This window comes from Anguilla anguilla, chromosome 12 (assembly GCF_013347855.1).
Source record: "Anguilla anguilla isolate fAngAng1 chromosome 12, fAngAng1.pri, whole genome shotgun sequence".
Lineage (NCBI taxonomy): Eukaryota > Metazoa > Chordata > Actinopteri > Anguilliformes > Anguillidae > Anguilla > Anguilla anguilla.
Window position 1 is genome coordinate 27,261,169 of NC_049212.1, and position 26,708 is coordinate 27,287,876.

The window sequence follows — 26,708 nt, forward strand, 5'->3', positions numbered from 1 at the left end:
GGCTCGATCCCAACACCATTTTGTGTAATGCCTGATTGTTTTATCTACGATACTTTCGTTTCAAAGCATGTCCATTGATTTCCCCAAATACAACTTGTAGACAGCATTCTCACCGTTTCCTGCATCATCTGTTAACAACAAACTAAAAAGTCCGCTCACATAAAAGGGTTTTGGCAATTATAACTCCTGTGTAGTTATTATTATTATTATTATTATTATTATTATTATTATTATAGCTTTTTGAAACTGTATGGCACCCAGAGCACTTTTAAAAGTAGCCTTTATAATAAATAAATAAAATCGGATGCAGTAAGAGTAAACAGTAACAGTAAATTTAAAAAAGGGTTGAAAACATGTGAAATGACATTTCAAACAAACATGCAGTCAGAGAACTTATTAAAACATTCAAAATATTCCATTAAAGTGAAGCCAAAGCCAGCAATGCTCTGTTTCCTCTCGTTTATGTGGCTGGGGCAGTGAGGAGGTATTTTCTGGAAGATCTAAAGATGGATGCATACTTCTAAGACATCAAAATGTATTATGGGCCTAGATCTAGCCTTGTCTTTTAAGCAAAAAAAAAAAAAAAGTTAAAATTAAAACGGAAACCAGTATGATGAGGCCAGGTTATATCAGATCTCTTAGTTGTTTTGGTGAAAAACGTAGTAGCTGAAACTGCAGACAGGATAAGCCATTTTGGCTCAGGTATGAGTAAGGAGAAATACAATAATAAAGCTGAGAAGAACTAAACGCATGCAACACCTTCTCAGTACTAACCACGGACAGGAGAAACAGTCCAGGATATATATGTGACACTATCGAATGTTATGGATCTAGACTTGTAATAATGTTGTACTCTTGAGTAAGGTACTTAACATCATGCTTCAGAAAAAATAAAGCTGTGTAAATGGCATGTTTAAAAAACTGAATCTGTGTAAGTCACTCTATGGTCTCAAAGCCAGAGTACCATGTGAATAATTTAGGCAAATGTGCCATTATGCTGAGAAATGTAACATCATAGTCATGTAAAATGTCATGTGTAAGATATATAGTCAGTGGACCAAGGTTGCACAAGCACTGTTGGAAAACCTTGTGGACTGAAGGATGCACCACAAGCATGTTTCTAGAGACAGGACAGATTTTCCTGTACTATGTGAAAGGTAATTGAACAGCAAAACAAATTATATGCCACCATATAAGGCTAAAGTAGGTGGTACACTGGGCAGAGTTGTAAAAATTGTTCACAACACAAGCAATCTTAGGGATAAATGTGATTTTAATGAACATGTGTGAGTACAATTTTATTTAATTTATGCATACATTTTATAAATAATGTTTACACACACTTTAGGAGCTGGTCATACTCTCATATTTAATATGAAATCCACAAAAATATAATGTAGCCTCTTTACAGTCAACCAACTTAACTTACAATAATAGACAAAGAAAATGGTTTTGGCACCTGGAATGAAAAACAGTACACGCCAGTGTGCCTGGGACTGACTTTGGAAAGATCTGCTGAGAGCTTTGCCGTAGACCGTTCATGTGAATAAAGGTCTGTTTACATGCGATCGACCATCTCCAGCAGCTCAATGACTTGAGTATCATTGGCTCTGTTTATGTTGTTGAAGACGTGATACCTGTTGCCACACTTCTCCACCAGGCCACTGAGGGCCACGCCCATTTTTTTGATGTGCTGCCCAATGCTCCTCCCGTTCAGCTTGTCACCCCAGGTGAAGAGCACTAATGTGCGTCTCCACACGCACTCTCCCAGGAGACCAAGGTGCTCCTCCACCGCCCTCCGGTTTCTCTCAGTGAAGGAGTCCACTGGGATGGTCAGGAGGAAAGCCCGGGGCCCGTGTGGGTGCAGGGAAGCACTCCGCATGATCTCCGCCCTCACTTGCTCCCGATTGGCCAGCCCATACTGACTCCAGCCAGGAGTGTCGGCCACAGTGATCCTCCTCCAGGCCACCGTACCCCATTTCTCTGCACAGCACACAGTCTTCTTCCCGCTCTCAAACTGTCTCCCACCCAGGATGGTATTTCCAGCTGAGCTCTTCCCTGCCAATCTTCTACCCAGCAGCACCAGGGTCAGTGCAGAGCCATGGTCCAGTTCTGCTATAGGAGAGATATTCATGGTGTTCCTCAGCATGAGATGCCCTTTCTATAAACATATAATGTGGTAACATAAGGACAGGGATGTCCCTGACCTTTTTGGGGGCCCTAAGCCCTAAAATGAGAAGTTTTATAAGTGAAATTGTAGAGCCGGGTGGGGAGATTGTGATTGGGCGGGGGAGAGGGGGAGGGGGGGTAACTGAGATTTACTTAGGAGCTCATTAAATATGATAAAAACATAGCTTAACTGAAATATACATGTTATACCCACATGTATTTCACAGACTTCTGACATTAATGTACAAATTGGTAGAAGAATATATATGAATATATATGATTGCATACAACTTTTTTTTCACTGTATCATATCAGGGTTGAGTGGCCCAATGTCAAAGGGCTGTCTGTCAATAGAGCAGAATGGTACCTTCTGAAGCTCACAGTAAATCCACGCATGATCACAAGTTCTGTATCGAGGATCAGAATTTAGCAAAGCTAGATGTTACACAGAGGGAAGCTGTTTAGTAAGCCCCTCTCTCTGGACCGGCTACTTTGATACCTGTGTGAAAGAAGTAAAGAGCTGTGTATTAAGAACAGGATACGTGGTGCTAAGAGAGAACTCACCCATATGGAGCGCTGTGGGTTTCTGGGTCTGCTTCTCCATCCAAACCAGGAATCTCTCACCCTCCTCCCTCCGCTTCCATTCAGCTCCCTCTCTCTTCTGTTGGATCTGAGTGGTGTTTGATCTCCTTCCTTCTGCCAATGGTTCCATCTCTTCCAGAAGCTGTGCAATCAGAGCCTGTCCATCACGGCCAAGAACACAGTACCTGTTCCCACACATTTCCATGAGCCTCTGGAGATACTGACCACCCCCTTTAATGTTCTCCTCTATGCTCTGAGCCCCCAGTTGGTCCCCTGGGTTGAACAGCACCACACTGTGAGTCCACACAGGAAACTGTAGGAGTCCAAGATGTGTACACATGGCTCTCCACTCAGCCAAACCAAACTCTTTAGTGATACAGAGGACTAGCAGGAAGACGCGGGGCACTGTGGGGCAGAGTGCCACGCCCAATTCTATCTCCTGGTGAACACTCTCCGGCGTGCGACGCTCAACGTACCACCCCGGAGTGTCCACGACAGTCACCTGCCTGCCTGCCACCATCCCGGTCCCCTTCCTGCTGTGTGATGTCACTTCACCTGCCTCAAACTGCCTCCGGCCAAGCAGCACGTTGCCCACCGAGCTCTTCCCAGACAGCCTCTCTCCCAGCAGCACCAGGCTCAGCTGTGGCTGACTCCACACCTCCCCTGCCACAGAAAAGGGCAGCTTTTAACCATCCACAAAGTCTCTATATGATATGAGGAGCAATTCTTTCTTAGTTTCTACCAAACATCTACCTGAATAACTACCATGATTATATAATTATAGCAGTCTATCTGGGATCACCTATTTTGTGAACAAAAAAAACATACCTTGCTGAGAGTTTAATCTGTGAGCTGCCATTTCCTCCTTTACTGTGGGCTTTTGAACCTCTGGAAACAGATGTACAAAACTCCTGTACTGAATTTCATGGTTCATCCGAATTTCCTAACACATTAGACCTTGTATAACCAGCTGTGAAATAACCTGTCTCCGGTCTTACAGCCTCCTGTTTAGCCATATGCTAGTTCCAAAGTTCACATCTCAGTTCTAAGGAAATTATGATGGTGAATAGAAGCACATGGGTGGGACTTGGACTTGTGTTGGATGCTTGCCAAGGTAGGTTGAGCTAAAATTGTTATCCATAAAGCTTTCAACACAACAACATAAATGGAGGTACTGCTGGGATGGCAACTTCCTGGTCCCTGAATCTCCAGCCAAACCTCTGTCAAGTAGATACTGGATCTTTCTGATAATTTTTAAAAATTCAAAAGCCCAAATTCAGCTACTGCCTACAAATGACACCTTCCCCCAAAATGGCTCTAAATGTATTTAGATGTTAATAAGACTTGTGAGAGTCTCAGCTAGTAAAAAGCCTCTCACAAGAGTAAGCTGGGCCCAGCAGTGTACAAGTGGGAGGTTTGGGATGTGTCCTTAACTTGTGTCATTAGCAGAATCTGACTACAAGTTCACAAAGGCTTCATCCTGCCACAGGCAGGGCAGGTCTCAGACTGCAGATTTCCAGATTCCACAGAGAAATAAGGGTTAAATAAATATAATTTTTTTCTCTAAGTTAATGTATCCTTAGTCTCTGATTGATTACTAAATATCCCACACGCTGTGCCCAAGAAACTCAAGACCTGCAGTGTAACGCCAGTACTGTGAATAAATAATACTTGATCTTTGTCCAGCCAATGACATGGGGCTTTGGATATCAGTGGATTTCACCCACAATCCCACAGCCTCCTCTGGGGATATGAGGCTCTTTGTACATAAAGGCTGCCGTTTCTGTTTTACAATTTTATCATCTTCCACAGACGTTATGATTAAAAAATAAATAATCTTCAAATATTGGGGCATATGTTGTATGTTTAACATGCTATATTAATAAGAAATCAGAGGAACGGAGGGAACAGGAAAATGACTGATGGGTCAAAACAGGACAAACATGACTCTGGTATGTAGAGTACGGTTCGTAGAACACAAATTATATTATTAGTGCAAGGCAGATATAGAAACCATCTTGGATATACCCTCAAGTAAAAACGAATGACATTTCTGAACAATCCCATCCCAAAAACATTTACCAGAAAATGGGAATACAGAAATACACAGCATCTGTTTTTATTTATATGAGTGTGTTGAGTGTGTGTGTGTGTGTGTGTATTATGTGCCACTGTTAAAAAGTGTGACATCACATTTCTCATCAGTAAGCATAAATAAGTATTTTCTTTCACCTGTTAAATTTACCGAAAACAGTAATGGGTCATTTTAAGCACCACTGTATAGTACATTCTCTATATTGCATCATAATATAAAAATATACATATATAGTGTTTTCAAAACATTCTTTCCATGTTGTTCAATGGCATGAAATCAGTGATGAATCCATACTGTAGACTGTTTCTGGATTGTTCGTTCATTCACAGCACTTTAAAATGTCAGTAGCAGCCACACTGACGTTACAGGCATCCTGTGTGTGCAGTGCAGGCTTTCAACAGCAAAACCCAGTAGGGGGTAGCAGAGAGTCAGTCAGACGCTGGACACTGAGACAGACCGACACAGACAATGATGAGAAGCAGGAGTGTGAAAGAAAAACAATACTAAATGGGTCAGGAGTTGTTATGTGCATATATATGCCTGCAGCTTTGAGGAAACTGGAATACTCTCACACCCAAATGTCCCAGCAGAGGGCGCCACAAAAAAAACCCTCCAGCGTCCAGGGTGAGGGAAACTGCAAATACAAAAACTAACCAGATAATCCAAAGCAAAATTCAAAAATGAAAGCAGTCTTTATTTTGTGGTGATCTGGAGAGTGAAAACAGCAGGGGGATGAGTCTGAGCTGCAGTGCATAGACATCTCAGGTGGGGTTTTGTTTGCTGGATTGCTGGCGGGAGGTGACATCATTGCTCCCTCTGTTCTGATCTCTCGGAGGAGAGGGAGAGAGAGAACGGCATGCTGGGATACTGTTCATGCCACCTGCCGGCATGCTAGATGTGTGGGGGGCAGTTTCTCCTGCTGAAACGTCCTCCTCCTGGTTTTTCGGGTGGGGTGGGGGGGGCTGGTAAATGACTCCCCTGTGTGTGATGTGCCACCCCTGCCCTGTTCCCCCCTGCTTGGACTCAGATTCGGGAGGAGCTGGACAGCTCGTAGAACAGCACGTAGGCGTCACTGCTGCGGACTTGGCTGGAGGACATTGGCGTTACTCTGTGGGGGGCAGAGAGGGAGAGTCTGTAGAGAAATGTGATACTGAAACATAAGTAGAGAACAGAACTCAGGGCAGCCATTGAGGGCTGCACTCTGACCACAGGAAGGGCTTTAGGTGCATTTCCAGGTTCACCAGAGATAGGCGCATTCTCATTGGAAGTACGCACCTGTACAGCTGAAATGGGTGATCCAGCATGAGCAGGACTGAATAGAGTAAAGGCCCAGAACTGGGTTTCTATTTTACATGAACTTCAGTCCTCTACCTCTAAGGGGTCAACAGAGTCTCCATTTAAATCCAGGAGTCAAACAATCATTCCTTACTTATCAAGGAATAAAAATAAATGTAAGTGCAATGTATTTGGCAATGCTCTGTGTTTGGAATATCCCTAACTGAACACCTTGAATGATAGCAACTCATGTTAACACTCAACAATGGCATTGCAATCACTACAGATATTCCCAGTGCAGACAGTGCGAGGCAGTATAGCAAGTCTACACTGTGTGGATTTCAGGGAAAATATACATTAATCAAGCAGAGTAAAATGTACTGAGGCAGCCAAGCAAATGCAGGTGTGGCCACAGAGGAAAGTTACCTGGAGTCATTGAAGGTGTACCACTCGTCAGTGGTGGGGTTACGGCAGTACGCTGTGTAGTGTCCGCCCATAGTGGTACCTGAGTGATTGGACACTGCATACAGGGTATAGACTGCATTAACTGCATAGGGAGTGAGGAAGGGAGGGAGAGAGAGAGAGAGAGAGAGAGAGAAAGAGAGAGAGATTGTTACTCCCATTTACATATGCAAACATAGTACTAACTGCTGATTTCAAAAAGAAACGGTACTTACTTCTGTTTTCAGATGCAAACTCTCTGAGGTCTAAGTCCTTCATGGGGAAGTTGACAAAGGTGGACAGTTTACTGGTTCTGATCCGAGCCTCAGAGAAGCGTTTCAGATCTGTAGGAGGGCACGAGTAAAGGAGGAGTAGCCCAATTATGTTACTACACAGCATCCACAGTAACTCATTAGTAACCCTTGAGTTATGATTGGGTGTGTTGTGACATAACTTACTGAAGAGAACAGGTCATTCAGCCCATCTATACTCAACATTTCCCCACAAACTAGAGTGCATCCAGCATTGCACTTAGCCTGGACCCCAAGGCTCTAAAACCTCTACTACAAGACATGTCATACTGATCCACACACTAACAACTCTGCGTAAAGAAATCTTATCATGATAATCTGGGTAAAACCAGAAAAAGTAGCTGAACTAGTGGTTATTGTGTTGGTTATGGTCTGTCAGTTGGAAAGTAAAAGTCGTCAGGTGTAGCAGTAAACACTTCTCATGTGGGTACGTGAACTCTCTGTGTAACATTCTGCCTTCGAAGTGCATCCCAAATTTGTTGCTTTTTGAGGTTCCTTCACCATTAGGATGCTAATGGTAAAGGAACCTTCAAAGGGAGCTCACTTCTAAGGATGCAGGCAGCGAGGCAGCTGCCTTCGTATTGGGACACATTAAGTATCTCAAGTTTTTCCTCACAGCATTTACAGTTGATTCACATGCAGTACTTCACATCTGTACTTAATTTAATTTACCAGGATTACAAACTGTTTGCTAAGACCTCTGGTTAAAGTCTGATCACACCAATCCAATCTGCTTCTAGCTGGAAAACTGTGTCAATTGAAATATTGTTTCTAATGTATACATAATACATACAGAAAGCAGTGTATTTTTTAAAAAGGATACGCAGCACCAGGATCTTCGGAAATTTCTGAATTGTAAATTTCTTTGTGCATTTTCTTCTGGCTTTACATCTGTAGCATGTCTGAAAATAATGCCATAATTTATGTCAATATTTGTACTCATTTCTATTCACAAATAAATGCAAGTAAGAGCTGTAGTGAGTGTGTCTGTAGGGTAGAGGTGTAGTGTTATTTGCTGTCTGCTACTTTACACCAGGCTGGCCAGTGGAGGATGGGCTCCTCCTCTATAGCCGGGTTCCTCTCTTTTTCTCTTCCCATTGGGGAGTTTTTTCTTGCCACCGTTTGAGGGCTTTACCTTATGTACTTGCTATTTGGGGGTTGAGTCCTGGTGTTTGCTCTGTTTGCTCTTTTTGCTCTGTCTCTTGCTTTGCTACTCTGTAAAGCGTCTTTGTGACAGTTCTCTGTAAAAAGTGCTATACAAATGAAATTGAATTGAATTGAATTAAATAGTGCGTGTATCTGTAGTGTAGAGGTGTACTGAGATTATCTGTAGTGTAGATGTGTAGTAAGTAGTGAGTGTACCTGTAGTTTAGAGGTGTAATGAGTGTACCTGTAGTGTAGAGGTATAGTGAGTGTACCTGTAGTGTTTGAGGTGTAGTGAGCGTATCTGTAGTAAAATGGTATAGTAAGTGCATCTGTAGTATAGAGGTGTAGTGAGAGTATCTGAGGTATATTTGCAGTCTCACCGGTTTCTCATCCCCATCCAGCACGTCCTCTTTGGTGAAGAGTCTCACACAGTCTATCAGACTCACTTCCCCATAGCCTTTCTACACAGGGACAGACAGACTCCAACATCTCATGTCCTCATAAAGCAAAAACCCTTTTCTCAAAATATTTATTATGTTAGACATTACCATCTCCATAACATACCATGTTTCACTGCACTTTGTATGCAGCCTTAAAGAGTGCGTTTTTCAAGCACTGGGTGAACAGCAGACCCAGAAACAGATTTAAATGGCAGTGTAAATGTTAAGTGTGCATGCAAGGCAAACAGACCTTGGCGATGGGCAGGGAGAGGTCCCAGAAGGGGTCAAATACTGTAGAGCAGTAGCCACAATCACTGCAAGTCAACGAGCTCTTTAGCTGGCCAACAAACACATCTGCCCCAAGAAAACACAGTAGTGTGTTACAAAACCCGCTCTACAGCTTCACACAAACATTCTACTGCATCTCATAAACTTCTTGCAGCCCCATACAAACATTCTACAACCCCACACAAAAGGTCTACAGCTCCACAGAAATATTCTACAGCCTCACACAAACGTTCTACAACCTCACACAAACCCATTAAAGGTACTCATGAAATATGTCCTTACCAACGATTTTGCTGTCTTCTCTTTCCAGATATTTATTCCACATTCGTTTCCCTTTCTCATCATCTCTAGAGAAGACAAACACACCTGTTAGAACAAACACAAACACACCTGCTACTCAGAACAAACACAAACACACCTGTTACTCAGAACAAACACAAACACACCTGCTACTCAGAATAAACACAAACACACCTGCTACTCAGAACAAACACAAACACACCTGTTACTCAGAACAAGCATACATGTTACTCAGAACAAACACAAACACACCTGTTACTCAGAACAAGCATACATGTTACTCAGAACAAAGACAAACACACCTGTTACTCAGAACAAAGACAAACACACCTGTTACTCAGAACAAACACAAACACACCTGTTACTCAGAGCCCTAATGCTAACAAACCTGCTCAACATCGGTTCTGCTGACATTCTGTTGATCAGGACAGCTGAGGTGTCTTACCCATCCCAGCTGATTTCTGCACTGTGCACTCCTCCACCCACCAGCCAATCACAGAGAATTGCTCTGGCCCTCACAGCGTAATGGAAGGAAGCGTATACTTACGGCAAGTGATCAAAATCTTCCATGTGTCCCCGGGGCCTGACCGTGACCCGATTCACATCATTGTGTAGCCCATCAAGTAGGAAACGCAGAAACTCCTGAGCATCCTGTTGGCTGAAATCAGAAAGACATTCTTTATGCATACAGCTCTGTAGTCCAATCATACTCCTAAAGAGCCGTTTCCATTGTCAGCAAAAACAAGGACTGCCAAATCATTAGAATTGTACCACTTCTTTGAAGACCCAGTTAATGATATTGAAAGGTAAACTAAGTTGGTGAACTTTCAAACCTTGAAATACAGCATGTATAAAAATTTAGGTAGCACTTCCATGCGAGTTTAAAACCGAACATTGATGTGGAACGTCATCTTTAAAATGTAGCTGGAAAAAGGGAAGAGTTCAGCATTATGAGAGCCAAGATGCAGTTTAAACAGGGGCAGCTTCAGTCTACAGCAGAAGATGGGCAGGGACTCTGCTGTCCTGGCTGTAGTGGGGAGCTCATTCCACCAGGATAGAGGGGTTTGAAGGGTTTATACTTACTTATAGCCCACAAATCTGGGAGCGTACTTCTGAATCTGGGTTTTGAACTCTGAGGGGCTGACGGCCTCACTGCCTGATGATGACCACAGTGTCTGGATGAGCTTGGCAAACTCTGCAATAAACACAGTAAAGGCACAGTCAGAGCCCACCTAATGTAATTAGGAGGGCTCTGACTGTAGTAAGGGTGTATTATTCACGGTGTCTCACCTTCCATGAGTGCTGTATTGTGGCTGTTATTAAGGTCTCTGCGGTAGGAGTTATGTAGACAGTAATCTCGCAGGTCTCGAGTGTTACTCAGACACTGAATGATTGAGTTCATGAAGCACTGAAGAGAGACAATATGCACAGGAAAACGTTTAGTAAGCCATGCTGTTAATTTTCCACATACAACCCAAGGAAAGGAAAGAAAAACTCAAACCCTTCTGACGACCTTATTAAACAGAAGGAACACTTCCATGTACAGTTCTATTAATTGTTTTTAACAACCCTTAGTGTGAATCCTGGGAAAGGAAAACCTATTGAATGCCTAATACGTGTCAACCACAAAAATGTTCAGCATTGAGGAGGTCCATGTTCACCTGGTTCCTGGTATCTGAACTGATTTAGGATCATGTAGATCATTCAGGCTGACAGTATTAGGATCATTTAGGTCATTCAGGTTGACAGTATAAGGACCACATAGATCATTCAGGCTGACAATATTAGGGCCATGTAGGTCATTCAAGTTGAAAGTATAACAGCTGTTACAGTGCCACCATGTAGACAGACAGATCAGTCACACTGGTTATGTAGATTGTCGTAGCAATATGTACATTTACAAAGATTAGACAGCCTAAACTAGACAAGACAAATAAGTACATTAATAACTGCCTCTGTGTGTGGAATTTAGAATAGATATTGGTATAAAAAAATCAAAGGTTCTTAAACCTTTAAATTTTAAGAAAAGGTTCTTTAACCTAAAAGCTCATGAAGGTTTTGGTCCAATGGGCTCTTAGATAATTTGCCCTCATTGCAGTGTTTAAAAACAGACCAAAACAGTACCATAAGGCTATAATCAACACTGTAATGGCAGTGCAAATCTATGTAGCCTTGTGCAAATGTTCCAGTTTTCATGTGTTTTCAACTAGTTGAAATGCATTTCTTGCCCACTGAATGTTTTTTCTTGAAACAGAATGAAATATTGTGGAAAAGGATAAGATTTCTTCAATCTTGCCTTAATGAGCAGGGCAGTATGGGTAATACTGTCCTTTGTGTGCAGTGTCAGTATGGGTAATGATGTCCTTTGTGTGCAGTGCAATATGGGTAATGCTGTACTCACAGTGTTCCCCAGATTCCGCAGTCCCACCGCACCTTGCCCACCCTTTGAGCTCTGTAATGACAGCAAAGGAGAGCTGTTTGTATGAAACATAATGTTGGGGAAACCTACACCATGGGCTAAAGACAGTAAGCAGCTGGAGAATATGGTTGTTTAATAAAGCTCATTACAAATCATTACATATCTCCTAAAAAGGAGGCCAGTATTCAAGGAGAGCAGTTCATGACTGTGGGCGATGGTCAGTGTGGTGATGCTACAAACGTAAAAGTAATACCAAGAAGGAGCTGACCTCATAATATGCATGAACACTGTGTCTTAAAATGTCAACATTACCATCTAGTATTAGGCCTTCAAATATTATAATCATGTGAGAATCAAAATTTACATCATAGGGATTAATCCTGGCTTTTTCCTGTGGCCAAAGTAGCATATAATACAATTCTAAGCACTAAGGGAAAAAAGTCAGCAGCAAGCCATGTGACGTAAATCTGATACGAGTCTCACTTGATTGTAATACTAGAAGGTCTAAGCTATCAGTTTTACTTTTTGTTGGTAAAGATCTGGAGGGCCACAGAGTCTGTCGCTGTTAGGCCTAGAAAAGTCTTTACTCTGAGGACTCTTCTTTAGCCAATCAAAGACTGAGATGAATGGATTAAGAGATGAAACACACCAAACCCAGCAGACAGTGCAGCCCTCCAAGCAAGTGTAAAAAACAATAGAAATGTCTCTAAACTGCAACCAAAAATGACCCAGAGCTCAGAGGGCAGGATCACATGATAGGAAAAAGGGACAATTTAAACACTTATGGCATAAATCAGCACAAATGAATACATCATTAAAAATGAGAAATTAAATTAAATCTAATCTAAAGTTCTAAAGAAAATGCAATGTAATCTAACCATGTTGTAAATGTATTATGATGACATATGATGTAATTCAAGATGTCATTTAAATGTAAAATGTATTGTATTTTATTTTATGAATAATGACTAATAAAGTTCTTTAAAAATCCAGGGGCTGCAGCCTTCTGAGTTGGAGTTTGGGGTGTATGAAGGGGTGTATCCTCGTATGCTGCAAGCAAGTGAATCTTTAACTCACACCAATGCACACAATACCAAAGGAGTAAGCTGGTAGTCTTTGGGGACTCGATGTGTCCCTGTCAAAATAAGTGGTTCTACCAGCTGTGCCACTCTCTCTGTGGAGTAACACTGAGCGCTTAGCTTTGCCACTCTCTCTGTGGAGTAACACTGAGCGCTTAGCTGTGCCACCCTCTCTGTGGAGTAACACTGAGCGCTTAGCTGTGCCACCCTCTCTGTGGAGTAACACTGAGCGCTTAGCTGTGCCACTCTCTCTGTGGAGTAACACTGAGCGCTTAGCTGTGCCACGCTCTCTGTGGAGTAACACTGAGCGCTTAGCTGTGCCACTCTCTCTGTGGAGTAACACTGAGCGCTTAGCTGTGCCACTCTCTCTGTGGAGTAACACTGAGCGCTTAGCTGTGCCACTCTCTCTGTGGAGTAACACTGAGTGCTTAGCTGTGCCACTCTCTCTGTGGAGTAACACTGAGCGCTTAGCTGTGCCACTCTCTCTGTGGAGTAACACTGAGCGCTTAGCTGTGCCACTTGCTCTGTGGGCCACGGTTAGGGCTGCACCTGATTGCAGGCAGGTCCACAGGCTGGTACATAACATTTGAAATATTTCTCTACTGCCTGCACAACCTTCAGGATACAAGGTCTGCATTCTCCCCACTATTTGTAGCCCTACGGGTGACTCACCGCGTAGTCCCGTGAAGGAGAGCTGGAGCAGCTGGGGGCGAGGCCGTCCTGGGTGGAGCTGCGGGAGAGGCTGTAGGTGGAGCGGCTGTGGGTGTAGGAGTCGGCGATGTCGCTGGCCCGGCTTCGGTGGGCCGTCCTCAGGCCGCTCCCGGAGGAGTAGGAGGACTCGCCCAGCGTCAGGGAGGACAGGTCCCGCGCCAGGTCCGTCTGGCTCACGGACCGGCGCCGGCTCAGCGCCACGCTGGAGGAGCTCGGCGAGGAGGAGAGGTAGCTGGACTGCACCGAGGAGTAGCCCCCCGTGCCCCCCCCGCTCAGCCCCGAGCCGTAGCTCCTCGCCGGGGCGCGGCTCAGGCTCTCGCTGCGCCTGCCGGCCAGCAGGTCGCTGCGCGGGGCGGCCCGGCCGCGGTCCAGCTCCGTGGACGTGCTGTAGTTGCGGGCGCGGGCTGCGCTGCTGCTCAGGTAGCTGGAGGCGGGGCTCTTGTAGGGCAGCCGCTCCCTCGGGCTGTAGGAGTCGAGCGCGGGCGACAGCGAGGAGCCGTAGGACCCATAGTGACCGTAGGAGGAGCTGGAGTACGAGCCGGTGTAGCGCTTGGCGGTAGAGGAAGCGCGAGACATGCTGTGTTCTCAGCCGCGAGCGATGCGGCAACAGGCCGCATCGACTGCTGGAGAAGAAACAAAAAACACTCATTGATCACTCCCTTCGGACCGGGTGGAGTCACAGCTTCTCTCAAGCTAAACAGGGGTACCACATTATCATTCTGGTTCATTTAGAACAGAAACACACAATGAAGCATCCTGTATAATTGAGTTCTAATTAAACCAGTTGATGGAAAAACAAGATGGAAAAAACCAGTTACCCATGGTTTCTTCTTAAAAGTTTCAAGCCATGGATGTTTTTTGTTTGGTGCTGTATGGCATCATAATAATAATAGTGTGACCCATAATATATGTAGCAGTAATACCCTAGCCTAGCATATATATACACACACACACACACACACATATAAGGGTAAAAGCAGGACTGGACTTAAACCTGCAGACCCTGTGACCCTCCAGAATAGGAGTTTAATCTGCAGACCTTCCGTGCCTGAGTTCGAGATCCCCAGTACAGGAAGCAATAAGCCATAAATTCTACAAGCAGATATTACACTAAAAATAATAACTGAAATAAAACAAAACAAAGACTGCAAGCATTGTCTTTTAAACAAGATTTGAAAGAAGAAACCGAGCCAGAGGTTTAATAAAATCTAGAAAATGATTCCTTACATTTGAAGCCATAGCTGAAAATGCCTAAGTATGTGTCAGGGATGGTGGGATGGTCTTTTCTCTGGGATCTAAGGGAACAAGGTGGGATGTATGCTTTTAAGAGATTCTGGGGCTCCCCTTGGTAAGTTAATGTTTTAGAAAATATTTAATAAATCTGGAAGTAGCTAGGCTGCATCTCCAATGATTACTGTTAATAACAGCGGGGCCAGGAACTCCAGAGACGCAGAAGATGAGTGGTGGGGACAGGCACAGCCCATCCTCTTTTGGAAGAGCAGTTTGTTTTCAGGAACTGTGAGGTACAGCATCTGTCTGTTGGCACCATTACAAAGGGACATCTTATCATAAGTAACAATGATCCCAAGGCCTATGTGTTCAAGGACCTGACATAGTGTGTATGTTAAATATTACCTCATTAGTCTTTCTAATACAAAGCATATACATTTATTTCAAATAAAACCTTTAACTGCCTCCCATAGTGTCCATGGATTAGCTGCAAAATGTTTGCTAAAGTGAAAAAAACCCATTAAAATATGCAGTTTGTGATATGAATCACTTATTGCACCGCAGAGTGGTGCTGACACGCCACCTGGTGGCACAATTAGGAATCCTGAATGACAACACTGATCAGTAGCACAATCACCCCTCCAAAATGGAAAGGAACTTAAACTTCTGTTAATATCGCACATGCAATATTCTTTATCAATGATATTTTCACCCTAGAGTACTTGTAGCTAGTTTTATGCAGTAAAATGGTCAATATTATATTATATTATATTATATTATACTTTTTGTAGTATCAAACCAACTGCCATTCACTTATCCCAAATTGTATTGAAATTTTAAAAATTCAATAAAACAAACAAATTATAGAAAGTTATTCAACTTTTCCATCAACACCTAGGCTATGTTAAACTAAGTGGCGAGGTGATTGTGCTGCTGATCACTGTCATCTGAAGCAGCAAACATTCATAATCTTATAAGGGAAAAACATCAGTGGATGATCAGGAATGTTTTAGCCAGTGGAAAGCAGGGGTAATCTCTCTCTCTCTCTTTCTATCTCTCTATCTCCCTCTCTCTCGCTCTCAGTCAATTCCACTAAGGAACTGTTAAGTCTATGCTAAATATGTTTGTATACTTCACAAATGCCTGAATGATGGTCGGTGGTTATTTTGGTAACCCTGCAGCGGGAGAGCTGTCCTGCTGCCTGTAACTGGAGAGACCCCTGAAGTAGAACGGCGCGTTAAGGTGGCACACTCTGTTCCCGTAGAGACAGGCTCTTGTTCACGAGCACTGCAGTGCCTGAATAAATAAGAGTTGCGGTGTTGTTGGTCCGTGTTGGGTTCGGGAGGAGGGATCCTGTTTCTTTAATCTGGCTCTCCGGCTCCTCCGGTTTGACGCTGGCCCCGCGCGCATTAATAATTCAGTTCACAGATCTGGAGTAGGCGGCGAACTGGAGCGGGGCCAGAGCAGGCAGCTCAGTGCGGGGCCCGCTCCGCACGCGCTGCTCACCGCTGCTTACTCTCACTGGCACACTGGATTCCCACCCAAACCCCCCCCCCAACCCGCCGGGCTCCTCCTGCTAAGCCAGCCTAACGCAGGCAGTCCCTGATAGAGCAGGTCTGCTCAGCTTAAAGCCATCTGCAGTACAGTTAGCGTACCACGTCTCTGATAGCACACATCTGCTCAGCTTAAAGCCATATGCAGTACAGTTAGCGTACCACGTCTCTGATAGCACACATCTGCTCAGCTTAAAGCCATATGCAGTACAGTTAGCGTACCACGTCTCTGATAGCACAGGTCCTCTCAGCTTAAAGCCATATGCATATGTAGTACAGTTAGCATAGCATGTCTCTGATACCACAGGTCCGCTCAGCTTAAAGCAATATGCATATGTAGTACAGTTAGCATAGCATGTCTCTGATAGCACATTCCTGCTCAGCATAAAGCCATTTGCAAATTTAGTACAGTTAGCGTAGCAAGTCTCTGATAGTACACGTCTGCTCAGCATTAAGCCATCTGCAGCACAGTTAGCGTACCACGTCTCTGATAGCACAGGCCTGCTCAGCATAAACCCATCTGTGCTTCTTGATTACAGAAAAGAACAGGAGACTCTGAGAGTAGTTATCTGCCTAAGGCATGTGAAGTAGATCTTACATTTGCCATGACAGGCTTCATGCAAAGCACTACTTCAGAAGCTAAATTGGCATAATGCCACTTTCTGCTCCTGGCTCCTTTTAAAGTCATCTAAGCTATAGTTCAAAACCTGAAATGTAATTACAGTAGCAAGCAAGATCACAACGCTTGGTGACTGACATAATTTGATAAGGATTTAACATTGCAGTCCACTTCAGAGCAGAATAGCATCAACACCTGAACAAATGAGACGTCGCATCAACAGAGGACATAAAAGAGGACGAAACAGCTAAACATTCTTAAACCACTAACTAGAAGAAGAACACCGTGCTTGTGAAAAAGGCACCACAGCTGCTCACAGCCATGTGCTGGAGCATTACCTAGCCACCTGCAAAATGAACACCATCATTTGTTTGTAAAGTAGTCAATATGGGAACTGAGTACCTTCATCTACAACTGAAGGCCACTATTTAAAATGCTGCTTCAGCCTATTACCTTGAGCACACACCTCATATATACTGAGATACAAGTGTAAATACAGCTGCAAGCAGTGATCGTATTGGATAGAGGAAGACTACATTTGGGGTTCTTCTCAGGGGTGTACTCATACACTGTACAACCATTGACCATTGTCACTCAATGACTTTCTATGGACTTGCGAAAAGCCTTTTTGAAGTTGTTGAAATGCAGTTTTTGTGGTGCCATGTTCTACATATTGAAGCCAAAAACAGGTGGGTAAAGAGGGACCCTTACATGGTCATTAAATCCAGGCTGGGTCTGGGTCGTCCACTAAGCGTGTGACATACCCCTTGAGTGATGTACAGTGAGTAAGCAGTGACACAATGCGTTCCTGATTGGTCCATATATTAAAATATTCAAATGACACAATAATACAATAACTTCACAAATCGGCACATAGGGAGAGATTACACAAAGAAAAAAATGCTATTGTGACTAGCCTGCATGTTCTTGTGGGGGGAAATGATTGGCTTTGTATTTTGACCACATAGATACCATTGACTTACACTGAAATGGGTGACTGAAAGACCAAGAGATCAACATCTCTCAACAAGACGAGGAAGTAACAGGTATAAGTCAGGTGTAACAGGTGGCGGGTACAGCTGTGCTACAGAGGAAGACGACTGCATATGGGGTTCTTCTCTGTGGTGTACAAGTGGCAGGTTTAGCAGTGGTGAGCAACTCTGTGCTCATGATAAAGGACAGCTCACATGACGCCATGTTTGGTATGATAGTATGCATTTTAAATGTGTAACTACTTTCTTTTGTGACGTTAACAGCCCTGCATTTAATAAAGCTTTTTGTTCACTATGTTCCATTTAATCCCTGCCTGCTCCTGTCCACATTATCACACATGGGTTTGGGAGAAGAGAGGCTGTGCTATGGGTTTGGGAGGGGAGAGGCTGTGCTATGGGTTTGGGAGAAGAGAGGCTGTGCTATGGGTTTGGGAGGGGAGAGGCTGTGCCATGGGTTTGGGAGAAGAGAGGCTGTGCTATGGGTCTGGGAGAAGAGAGACTGTGTTATGGGTTTGGTTGAGGAGAGACTGTGCTATGGGTTTGGGAGAAGAGAGGCTGTGCTATGGGTTTGGGAGAAGAGAGACTGTGCTATGGGTTTGGAAGGGGAGAGGCTGTGCCATGGGTTTAGGAGAAGAGAGGCTGTGCTATGGGTTTGGGAGAAGAGAGGCTGTGTTATGGGTTTGGGAGAAGAGAGACTGTGCTATGGGTTTGGGAGGGGAGAGGCTGTGCTATGGGTTTGGGAGGAGAGGCTGTGTTATGGGTTAGGGAGAAGAGAGGCTGTGCTATAGGTTTGGGGGAAGAGAGGCTGTGCTATGGGTTTGGAAGGGGAGACTGTGCTATGGGTTTGGGAGAAGAGAGGCTGTGCTATGGGTCTGGGAGAAGAGAGACTGTGTCATGGGTTTGGTTGAGGAGAGACTGTGCTATGGGTTTGGGAGAAGAGAGGCTGTGCTATGGGTTAGAGAGAAGAGAGACTGAGCTATGGGTTTGGAAAGGGAGACTGTGTTATGGGTTTGGGAGGGGAGGCTGTGCTATGGGCTTGGGAAAGGAGAAACCCAATATAAGATGTACTGTAAGCAGCAGTTAAAATCCCCTCGAAGTGGAAGTAATGGTGGATACAGGGGACACCTTTCAGCAGACTACCATAGATTAGTTAGTCAAAGAAATCCCTTTCCTTATACACAGTTCAAGCTATAAATTAAATGCAGAATTTAAGAGAAAATGGCATAAGTTCACTGTTTGGGAGAATGTGACCTTTTCTGAAAATGTTGACAATTTTACGCTGGCTATTTCTATGGCTTTGTTGGAAATGAACTGAATTTATTAGATGTACATCACTTAATGGGAGATTATGAAGTGAAATGTATTTATATTTTACATAGGTGTAACGGACAGCTGTTTTGTTTTAAACGCAAAACAGAGATTATGTGCACTCTTACGCACTGAGCTTCCAGTCACGCGGTTGGGAGCGTGATTTCCTGTCGGGTTAAGCACGTCTATGGTCAGCACCCAGCCAGTGCTCCAAGATGGCTGCACTCTGGTAAGCCTGACAGTTCCTGACAGCTGACCGCTAACCGCCGCTGCCGAGTTCGCCGACGGCCATTAGAAGGCAGCGTGAAACACTGGTCGTGTGCAACACGACCAGCACCGAGAAGGGTCACGGTAATGACGGCAGTGGAAATTTCATCACGTTTGTATTCCCGAGCAGTGCGGTGCTTTGGGTTTAGCTCCACGCAGCTTCAGAATTTTAATAGGCAGCTGAAGAAACACTACACCTGCCTGTACTGCGATACGCATCACAAATTAGACCACTCTGCCTTACAGTCCAGCCCTGAATGAGAGTATGTGCCCTGCATCAAACACACCCACACATTTAGGTTTTTTTTACCCAAAAATATTTCTCAATTTAGAAATTTACAAAACATTACAATTTATTTTTAGATCAAAGAAAATGTTTTGACTTTAAAAAGTAAAAATACGTACAATAAAACAAGAAATAATCTAGCACAGGGCTGTCAATGCAAATTCATTATGAATGAATAATTCTATTAGTGCAAATACACTAAAATGTGAGAGAGAAACTTGTCTACAAGGATAAGCTGCTGCTCATTGTCCTTGTGCAATATTTCGATTTTGCTTTGTGAAAAAGCAGGTAAATATAGCAGGTAAAGCAGGCAAAGCAGGTAAAATCTTTGAGTGGCTAGTGACTCTCTTAATCCATCAGCCACGCTTGGCTGATTCCCAAAGTTATGTTTAAGCTCCATCAATGATGCCCACTTATTTGTCATTGTGAAAATCATACCTAACACTTGTTGTGGTGTTCCTGATGTGAATGAAGACAAAGCTCCCTGCCTTCCTGCAGTGGGCTGAGTGAAGCTAGTGCAGGCGGAGTCCTAGAAGCAGCTATATTTACTCTGAAATGTGAGCTCATACAAAGACGCTGGTGTGTGCGAGGGTCGCTCTGATGCCGGGGGCCTCTTCCCACCCTCTCCCCCTCCAGCTTAAGACATCCCATCAGTCACAACTAGAAGGCTTCAGCACTTGTAGCCATGACAATATTACAACAACACACACAGGCGGGCTCCCACTCTGCGATTAGACCATTACAGCAGTTACCACTGATGTAACGCTATTAGAAAACATATGCACAACTCCACTCTATTTACACTCCCACAGTCTCATCATGCATTCCTATGCAGAACAACAAATACCCAGCATGCCACCTGCCAGCGCACGTTACATAACGCCCAGGCAAATTCAAGAGTACGGAATACAACAACACAATATCTCCAGCACACCGCCTGGAGAAAGCCCCCAACCCCAGTAACACGTATCCAACTGCTGAAAGACATAATGTAGATGGCGCGGGACCCAACAAAGGCGTTTGTGAAAGAATGAGTGGCGTGGCAGTGAGGTAACGATGATGTGGAACTGCCACAGGAACTCTGACGGGGTTTACCTGTGAAGGGCGTCGCTCAGTCCAAGCAGACCGCTAGGAAGGTGTGATACCGCATCATCCTGAGTTGAGACAGATCACTGCACGAAACCTGGAGAGACACAAACAGCGTGTGAAACAGGCGTAGCTAGAGATACCGTACCAACACTGAATCCATTGTCCTGCTCCTTGGGCTCCTATAGAGAGACAGCAAACACTGTGATCCCTGCCTGTGGATTTGACCAATGACAAAAATCCATAACGGCTGTTAGGACGTGATTATCAGCAACCGCGCTTTCTTGTTCTAACAATTATGAAAAAGAAAAGAAATATAACAAATTCATAGAGACATAAAACGGAATTAGAAAAAAAATCATTGCGATATAATGACAAGCAGTCAATCACCAAAAAACAGTCACAAATGTATGCCAGCTTGCCTTCCTGAACGATACTTTCAAAATAGCTCTCTATCTCTGTGCAGGCTATCGCTAAAAGGTGTCATGTCAACAGACCCAACTGGCACACGATCACATACTTTCAACCAGGTCAAATTTCCGACTTAAGTTCTCCTGAAAAAATGGACCATGTACATCAGCTGGGATGTCCCAATAACGTAATGGCAATATATGCCTGGAGTGAGTACATAAACATTCCCATTTCTAAGGTCATGTGACCTAAACACGACAACACACAAAATCCCCATACCTGCACACGCAGCACAGAGACAGCAAGCAGCGAAGGATACCAAATACGTAGTAACAGGGAAAAGGTAAAAGACAGGAGCTGGTGCGCGCGATGGTGGCGGACAGTGAGCTGCTCTGGAGGCAGTGGCCCCAGCGAAAGGAGCCGAAGGGGGATTGTATGAGCGCAGCAGTTCAGAATGCCAGAGATCAGGTTACAGGCCCGGTAAATATAGCTGCTGCCCATGACCCAGGCAGGTCACTCAACACTGGCATTTCAGACAGCTCTTAAAGCACCAGCATTAGTGTGCGCTGTTCATGACGTACTTCTGTAAAAAACACATTTCAGCTCCCATTCTCATAACCTTGTCTGAAAAGCCCAGTCGCTCTCCGTCATGCTGGAAGCACTTGGAATAGCCGACAAGTGTTCTATGTCTATACATACACACACACATATACATATACATATACATATACATATACATATACATATACATACACAATTGAGAGATTGTGATCATGGACTCTGGGGGCTATCTGGAACAGTGGTTATAAGCCAAGAAGGGGCCCTTCTGTGGGAGGTTGGGTCCTGCACATAGAACGGGGCAGCACTGTATGTATGTTCGATTCCCCGGTAGGACACTGCCGTTGTACCCTTGAGCAAGGTACTTAACCTGCATTGCTCCAGTATATATCCAGCTGTATAACTGCATACAATGTAAGTCGCTCTGGATAAGAGCGTCTGCTAAATGTCTGTAATGTAATGTAATTAGTCAGTAAGCAAGAATATTAATTCAATCATTTTAATCATTTATTGTTGCTGATTGGTATATTAGATTAATTAGTTTTTAAAATCCACATATAACAATGAGAATACCACATTTTGCATATTAAAAAGAAGCGTAGCTAGAAATTTTAATTCTGAAATGAAATTACTAATGGATGATTTTAAATATGTATTGATTCACCCTCATCAGACAAAGATTTGACTAGGTTGTTATGTTTGTATAGTTTATATAGTTATAGTTATAATTGTATAACACCATCCATACATGGCTATATCAGCACTGATGCCCTATAGAACTGATGCCCCATTGACAGAGGGCTATATTAGCACTGATGCCCTATCCACACATGGCTATATCAGCACTGATGCCCTACAGAACTAATGCCCTGTTCACACAGGGCTACAGTATATCAGCACTGATGCCCTATAGAACTGTTTCCCCGTTCACACAGGGCTATATCAACACTGATGCCCTATCCACACAGGACTATGGTGTATACAGCTGCTGGAAGGCCCCACAGTCTGAGTCCTGGTTTTTGATCCAGCCAATGACCTTATTTTTACTTTTCTGACAGCTCCACAAACTACACTGCTTCACTGCTGAGCTTCAGCACAGTAAAATCTTTAGGATATACTTGCAATTTGCGGTTGTAGCTGCTTCGTATACCAATGTCAGCTGAAGATATGATTGACCTAATTAAATAATTAAGAGCAGACATTGGAACAAAATCCTGCAATGTACTGGCCATTGTTGTGCTCCCCAGGTATAGGCACAGGGCACAGCACCCTCTGCTGGCCCAGTGGGGCAGGATGGCATGGCAGTCCTCAGAAGGCCTGTGCTGGCAGGAGGCATGACACTGTGGAACCTGGGCTTGAACATAGCCTTCACCCCCTACCCCCCACCCCCCCTCGTAACATACTGCACTGTACTCAGTCATATCAGAAATTCTCTCACAAAGTCCAGATATACAGAGCTCAGGCGGCTGAAGCTGTAACGGGCACAGCTGTTTGACAGCCCAGCCAATCAGTACAGACACGATGGAGGCACACTGGTGATGGTGGGTTATGGAGGTCTACTAGTAGGGGTCAGATGGGGGTCAGATAAATGAAAAAAACATTTTTTAAATGTGTTTTGTGTTTACTCAGGTTCTCCTTGTCTAATATTACATTTTGTCTAAAGATGTGAAACCATTTAGTGGGTCAAATATTCAGTAATAGAGAAAATCTGGAAGGGGGAAATACTTTTTCATGGCTCTGTTCATGATCTATGAATAACATCAGTTATTTGACTTGGGATTTTCCTATGTAAATAACAGGTGGGAAGAGTGCAGAATACTTTAATGTATATTTGCTGGGTGGGGCTTCTGATCGACCCATTGGTGTGTGAGCCTCAAACAATGAAATGTTAATTGATTATATCAAAGAGGCAGTGAACTGAACTGCAATGCACTAAATTGCTAAGACAGGAGCTGTGTCAAATCTGTTACTCTGTTACTGTATTTTAAATGCCCTGTTTGCAAAACTGTAGAGGTGGGGATCAGACAATCCAGAGTCCCCAAAGGCCCAGGAACTGGGAATGTCAAAAAAGGAGAACTCCTGTATGTGCTACCCTAGAGGACTGGGCTGAGCACAGCGCACAGATGGGAACTGGTGAAGAACAACATCCTTGGGACTTCAGGCACCTGAAATGGATCCACTGTGACTCCCATGTCCTGCTGAAACTGAGCAGGAAGATCGGATAATACTGAGACTCACAGGACATTTTGGGACACCCCAGCTCCAGAATGAATGGACAAGTAACGCAGTTGCTGTTAGAGTCCTTCGGTAGTACAGTTCTTCAGCTGGCTCACTCACGTTTGCTTGGAGCCCATTTACGCATGGAAAAAACCGGAACCATTGGTCAAATTACATCAATACAATTTTTTCCCCTGAAATTTCATGGAGACCCGTCGGCTAGTTTCTAAGCTTTAAAGAAAGTTGAATGATTCAAATATTTTCTACGCACATGTTTTCACCGAAAGGTAATAAACTAAACTTGTGTGGTATCAGTGACTACTTCCTTTCTGTGAAACCATAATTGTAGATACCGTATAGCCTACTTATTTTATTTGGATTATTTTGGTATATAAGTGCCTATTGACTCACATTCATATTTGATTCATTTTCTTTTTTATAAAAATGATGGAACTTATATTCTGAGAAAGCACCCAAAGCATGATAAACATCACCATTCTGCGTGGCATCCAGGTTGGTTGGAGGGCTCGGAATTAAGGACTGGCTGTTTAACCGTGAACTTAGTAAGTGTCCTAACATGAAAATATCATCCTCTAGGTAATACAACACAATTTCATTACACTTAGTTATCAGCCAATTTTGAGTTAATCCAATGAATTGATTTGTTTTCAGTGCATTTAAAACATTTAATCAGTGCCATGTTATAATATTCAGTAACGTTGGCCCAATCTAAACTAAAATATTTCAATTGATTAGCCTCTTGTTAATTATTGAGTGTAGTTGTTTTAACAAATTCCAACACCACTCCCCTGAAACATTTAATGGGGAAAACACTGGAGTAAATAGTACCAGACAACAACCTGCAAGATGTGGCTTATAAAATGTATCCAAGAAGACAATATGAATATGTTTCAAAATGTCTACACAGCCGAAGTGTGCTTTTCCTCAGGAGTGGTTACAGCTAGCTTTAGAATGAGTAAAATGACATTTTTTAAACGTGAAGGAAAATTACTTGCTCATAGACGAACGAAATTTCATTGCATATGGCCCGGGACCGCTCAAGAATTTTACCCCACAAAGTCAACATAGAAACAGTAACTCTGGAAGAAGTCCACGTGACGTCCGGAGTTAGGGAACTAACCCTAGCAACCAAAGTTGTGACGGAATAGAAAATCAGTGGCCTTGACTCATTGAATAACTTTTAGCAAAAAATCACAGTCCCTGACGTACATATGAAAATGATTATCAAAGAACGCAAATTATCAAGTTCCCTCAAGGCAATTCAAGTTGCACTTACAGGTGTTTCGAATTCATTGCTGAAATATCAGAATTGGCTTTGTAGGAAACATCACAAGTATATTAACTAGACTAGCAAATGTGTAAGGTATCATGATTACAGCAATGACCAAAGTTCGCAACAAAGCAGCACAAGCGCTTGCTGCTGTCGTACAGTAATACCTGTCATAACCAGGGGGGAGTTGAGCATAGGAACCCAGCTTCAAAACGACTTTGAATTCTAACTTCCCGTACTGACAAGCTAAGTTAGTTAACCAATGTTGCCTAGCTGTGTTAACTATCTAGATAACTTTAGTCTAGTTAGCTTGTTAACTTAGCTAACGTTTCGTAAATGGCAGCTGAGCAATATCACCGTGAGAAATACCTTCTTAGTTGCGCCAGCTAGCTACATCTAACGTTATTCCAGTTATGATTAATAGAACCAGCTAGGAAACTCGCTAACTAGACTAAATCTCAATATTAATGATCTATCTAGCTAAACAAGTAGCTAATTTTAGTTAGCTAGCTGCCCAAACAATGTGGTTAGGTATATAACGTGAGCCAACTTTCAGTTAGCGAACGTTAATGATATAGCTAGCTAGTATCCTGTAACAGCTAGCCCGCTAAGGCAGACTAGCTGCCAGACCGCTAGCTAACGTGTTACAGAGTGAGAAAGCTGAAACATGAATAAATGAGCTTTACAGCTCTACAGTTTGCTTGCTCTGTGTATAAGCAAGGTTGTAAAACAAAACATTTCAGTGGACACAAGGGCAACGTTAGGTAGCGAAGTGTAGCAGCCAAAGTTGGATCGGCCGAGCCATGCACACTACAGCAATGACAATTCAAATCAGAAAAGTGGAGGGCTGCAGTCAGTGTTCACTTACCCACAACCTCAGTCCCCCCCTCTCCAGCTCCCCCTCTCTCCTCGAGCTTCTGCCAAACTGTATGCGGGTAAAGCCGATAAACACCTTCACTTAGCTATGTTAAAATAACAGTTATCATGATAATTTAATTGTTTTTCAACAAAAATCCTTGCTTTCCAGCCTAGTTTGTAACCAAATAACGGATCTCTCTATGCCTCTCTCGCTCTTTAACTATGACGTCAGTTCGTCAATAGCTGCCACTGATTGGGTCAATTCAGTCTCTAACGTCACCTAAGAACACCCTCCCACACCATCGCCTAGGTGACGGAAGTAAACATGAACATGAATACTTGTAGCATCGAAGTTCTACCTCCTCATCCACCTTCATATTTGTAAGGGTTGCTCTAAATTTTTAATGTAGAATAAGTCGGTGTAGGATATAATACTCATGAATCTTGACCCTTGTGGCTGAACCTTAAAATATGACACAGATCTGATGGTTGTACTTTGATCAGGTGCACTTCTAATTTGCACCCTATGGTCATTTTCTGGCCATTCAGATTACCGGTCACCACAGGGGCCCACGCCCAGTATTGTAATTGTTCAGATTTCAAAGGGCCAAGCACCACAGGTGCATAGTCACATTATGTAGTTTGTTCAGTTTTGTGGGTGACTGAGAACTGCAGTGTTGGCACCCTATTGTTATTATATGGATTTACTTTCTGCCACATTGGCTGGAGATTCCACATGATTTATCAAAAAGGGCTGTTTTTGCAAGCATCTCTTA

The 26,708-nt window shown here is 43.5% G+C and overlaps 2 protein-coding genes across 6 annotated transcripts; both read right to left on the bottom strand.

Annotated features, from left to right (window-relative positions):
* Positions 1–1,272: 1,272 nt before the first annotated feature.
* LOC118210425 (GTPase IMAP family member 8-like) lies at positions 1,273–4,581 on the bottom strand. Of its 2 annotated transcripts, none has more exons than XM_035386611.1 (3): positions 3,580–4,581; positions 2,734–3,414; positions 1,273–2,112 (listed from the first exon to the last, which is right to left on the bottom strand). In XM_035386611.1, the coding sequence occupies exons 1-3, from the start codon at positions 3,683–3,685 to the stop codon at positions 1,559–1,561; spliced, it is 1,341 nt and encodes a 446-aa protein (XP_035242502.1). In that variant the 5' UTR covers positions 3,686–4,581; the 3' UTR covers positions 1,273–1,558. The 2 variants fall into 2 exon arrangements, with proteins under 2 accessions (XP_035242502.1, XP_035242501.1); XM_035386610.1 differs by having other exon boundaries at positions 1,273–2,115.
* Positions 4,582–4,713: 132 nt separating this feature from the next.
* Positions 4,714–26,163, bottom strand: LOC118210424 (ubiquitin carboxyl-terminal hydrolase 2-like). 4 transcript variants are annotated; one of them, XM_035386609.1, is made up of 14 exons: positions 25,943–26,163; positions 20,607–20,694; positions 13,218–13,876; positions 11,449–11,499; positions 10,338–10,455; positions 10,131–10,242; positions 9,595–9,705; positions 9,030–9,094; positions 8,710–8,813; positions 8,400–8,480; positions 7,697–7,775; positions 6,799–6,906; positions 6,548–6,668; positions 4,714–5,954 (listed from the first exon to the last, which is right to left on the bottom strand). In XM_035386609.1, the coding sequence occupies exons 3-14, from the start codon at positions 13,830–13,832 to the stop codon at positions 5,870–5,872; spliced, it is 1,650 nt and encodes a 549-aa protein (XP_035242500.1). In that variant the 5' UTR covers positions 13,833–13,876; positions 20,607–20,694; positions 25,943–26,163; the 3' UTR covers positions 4,714–5,869. The 4 variants fall into 4 exon arrangements, with proteins under 4 accessions (XP_035242500.1, XP_035242497.1, XP_035242498.1 ...); XM_035386606.1 differs by having other exon boundaries at positions 13,218–13,879; positions 25,943–26,162; XM_035386607.1 differs by lacking the exon at positions 25,943–26,163 and adding an exon at positions 21,288–21,412.
* Between the last annotated feature and the right edge of the window lie 545 nt (positions 26,164–26,708).

What these genes read in the sequence shown, in the direction of transcription:
- LOC118210425 (XM_035386610.1), bottom strand. Translation starts at nt 3,685, where the DNA reads ATGAACCATGAAATTCAGTACAGGAGTTTTGTACATCTGTTTCCAGAG. An exon ending in CAGATTAAACTCTCAGCAAG is followed by an intron (nt 3,415 to 3,579) that starts GTATGTTTTTTT and finishes TTTCTGTGGCAG; the next exon opens with GGGAGGTGTGGAGTCAGCCA. An exon ending in ACCCACAGCGCTCCATATGG is followed by an intron (nt 2,116 to 2,733) that starts GTGAGTTCTCTC and finishes TCTCTCCTATAG; the next exon opens with CAGAACTGGACCATGGCTCT.
- LOC118210424 (XM_035386609.1), bottom strand. Translation starts at nt 13,832, where the DNA reads ATGTCTCGCGCTTCCTCTACCGCCAAGCGCTACACCGGCTCGTACTCC. An exon ending in CTCCTTCACGGGACTACGCG is followed by an intron (nt 11,500 to 13,217) that starts GTGAGTCACCCG and finishes CTGTCATTACAG; the next exon opens with AGCTCAAAGGGTGGGCAAGG. An exon ending in GTTTGCATCTGAAAACAGAA is followed by an intron (nt 6,669 to 6,798) that starts GTAAGTACCGTT and finishes CTCCCTATGCAG; the next exon opens with TTAATGCAGTCTATACCCTG.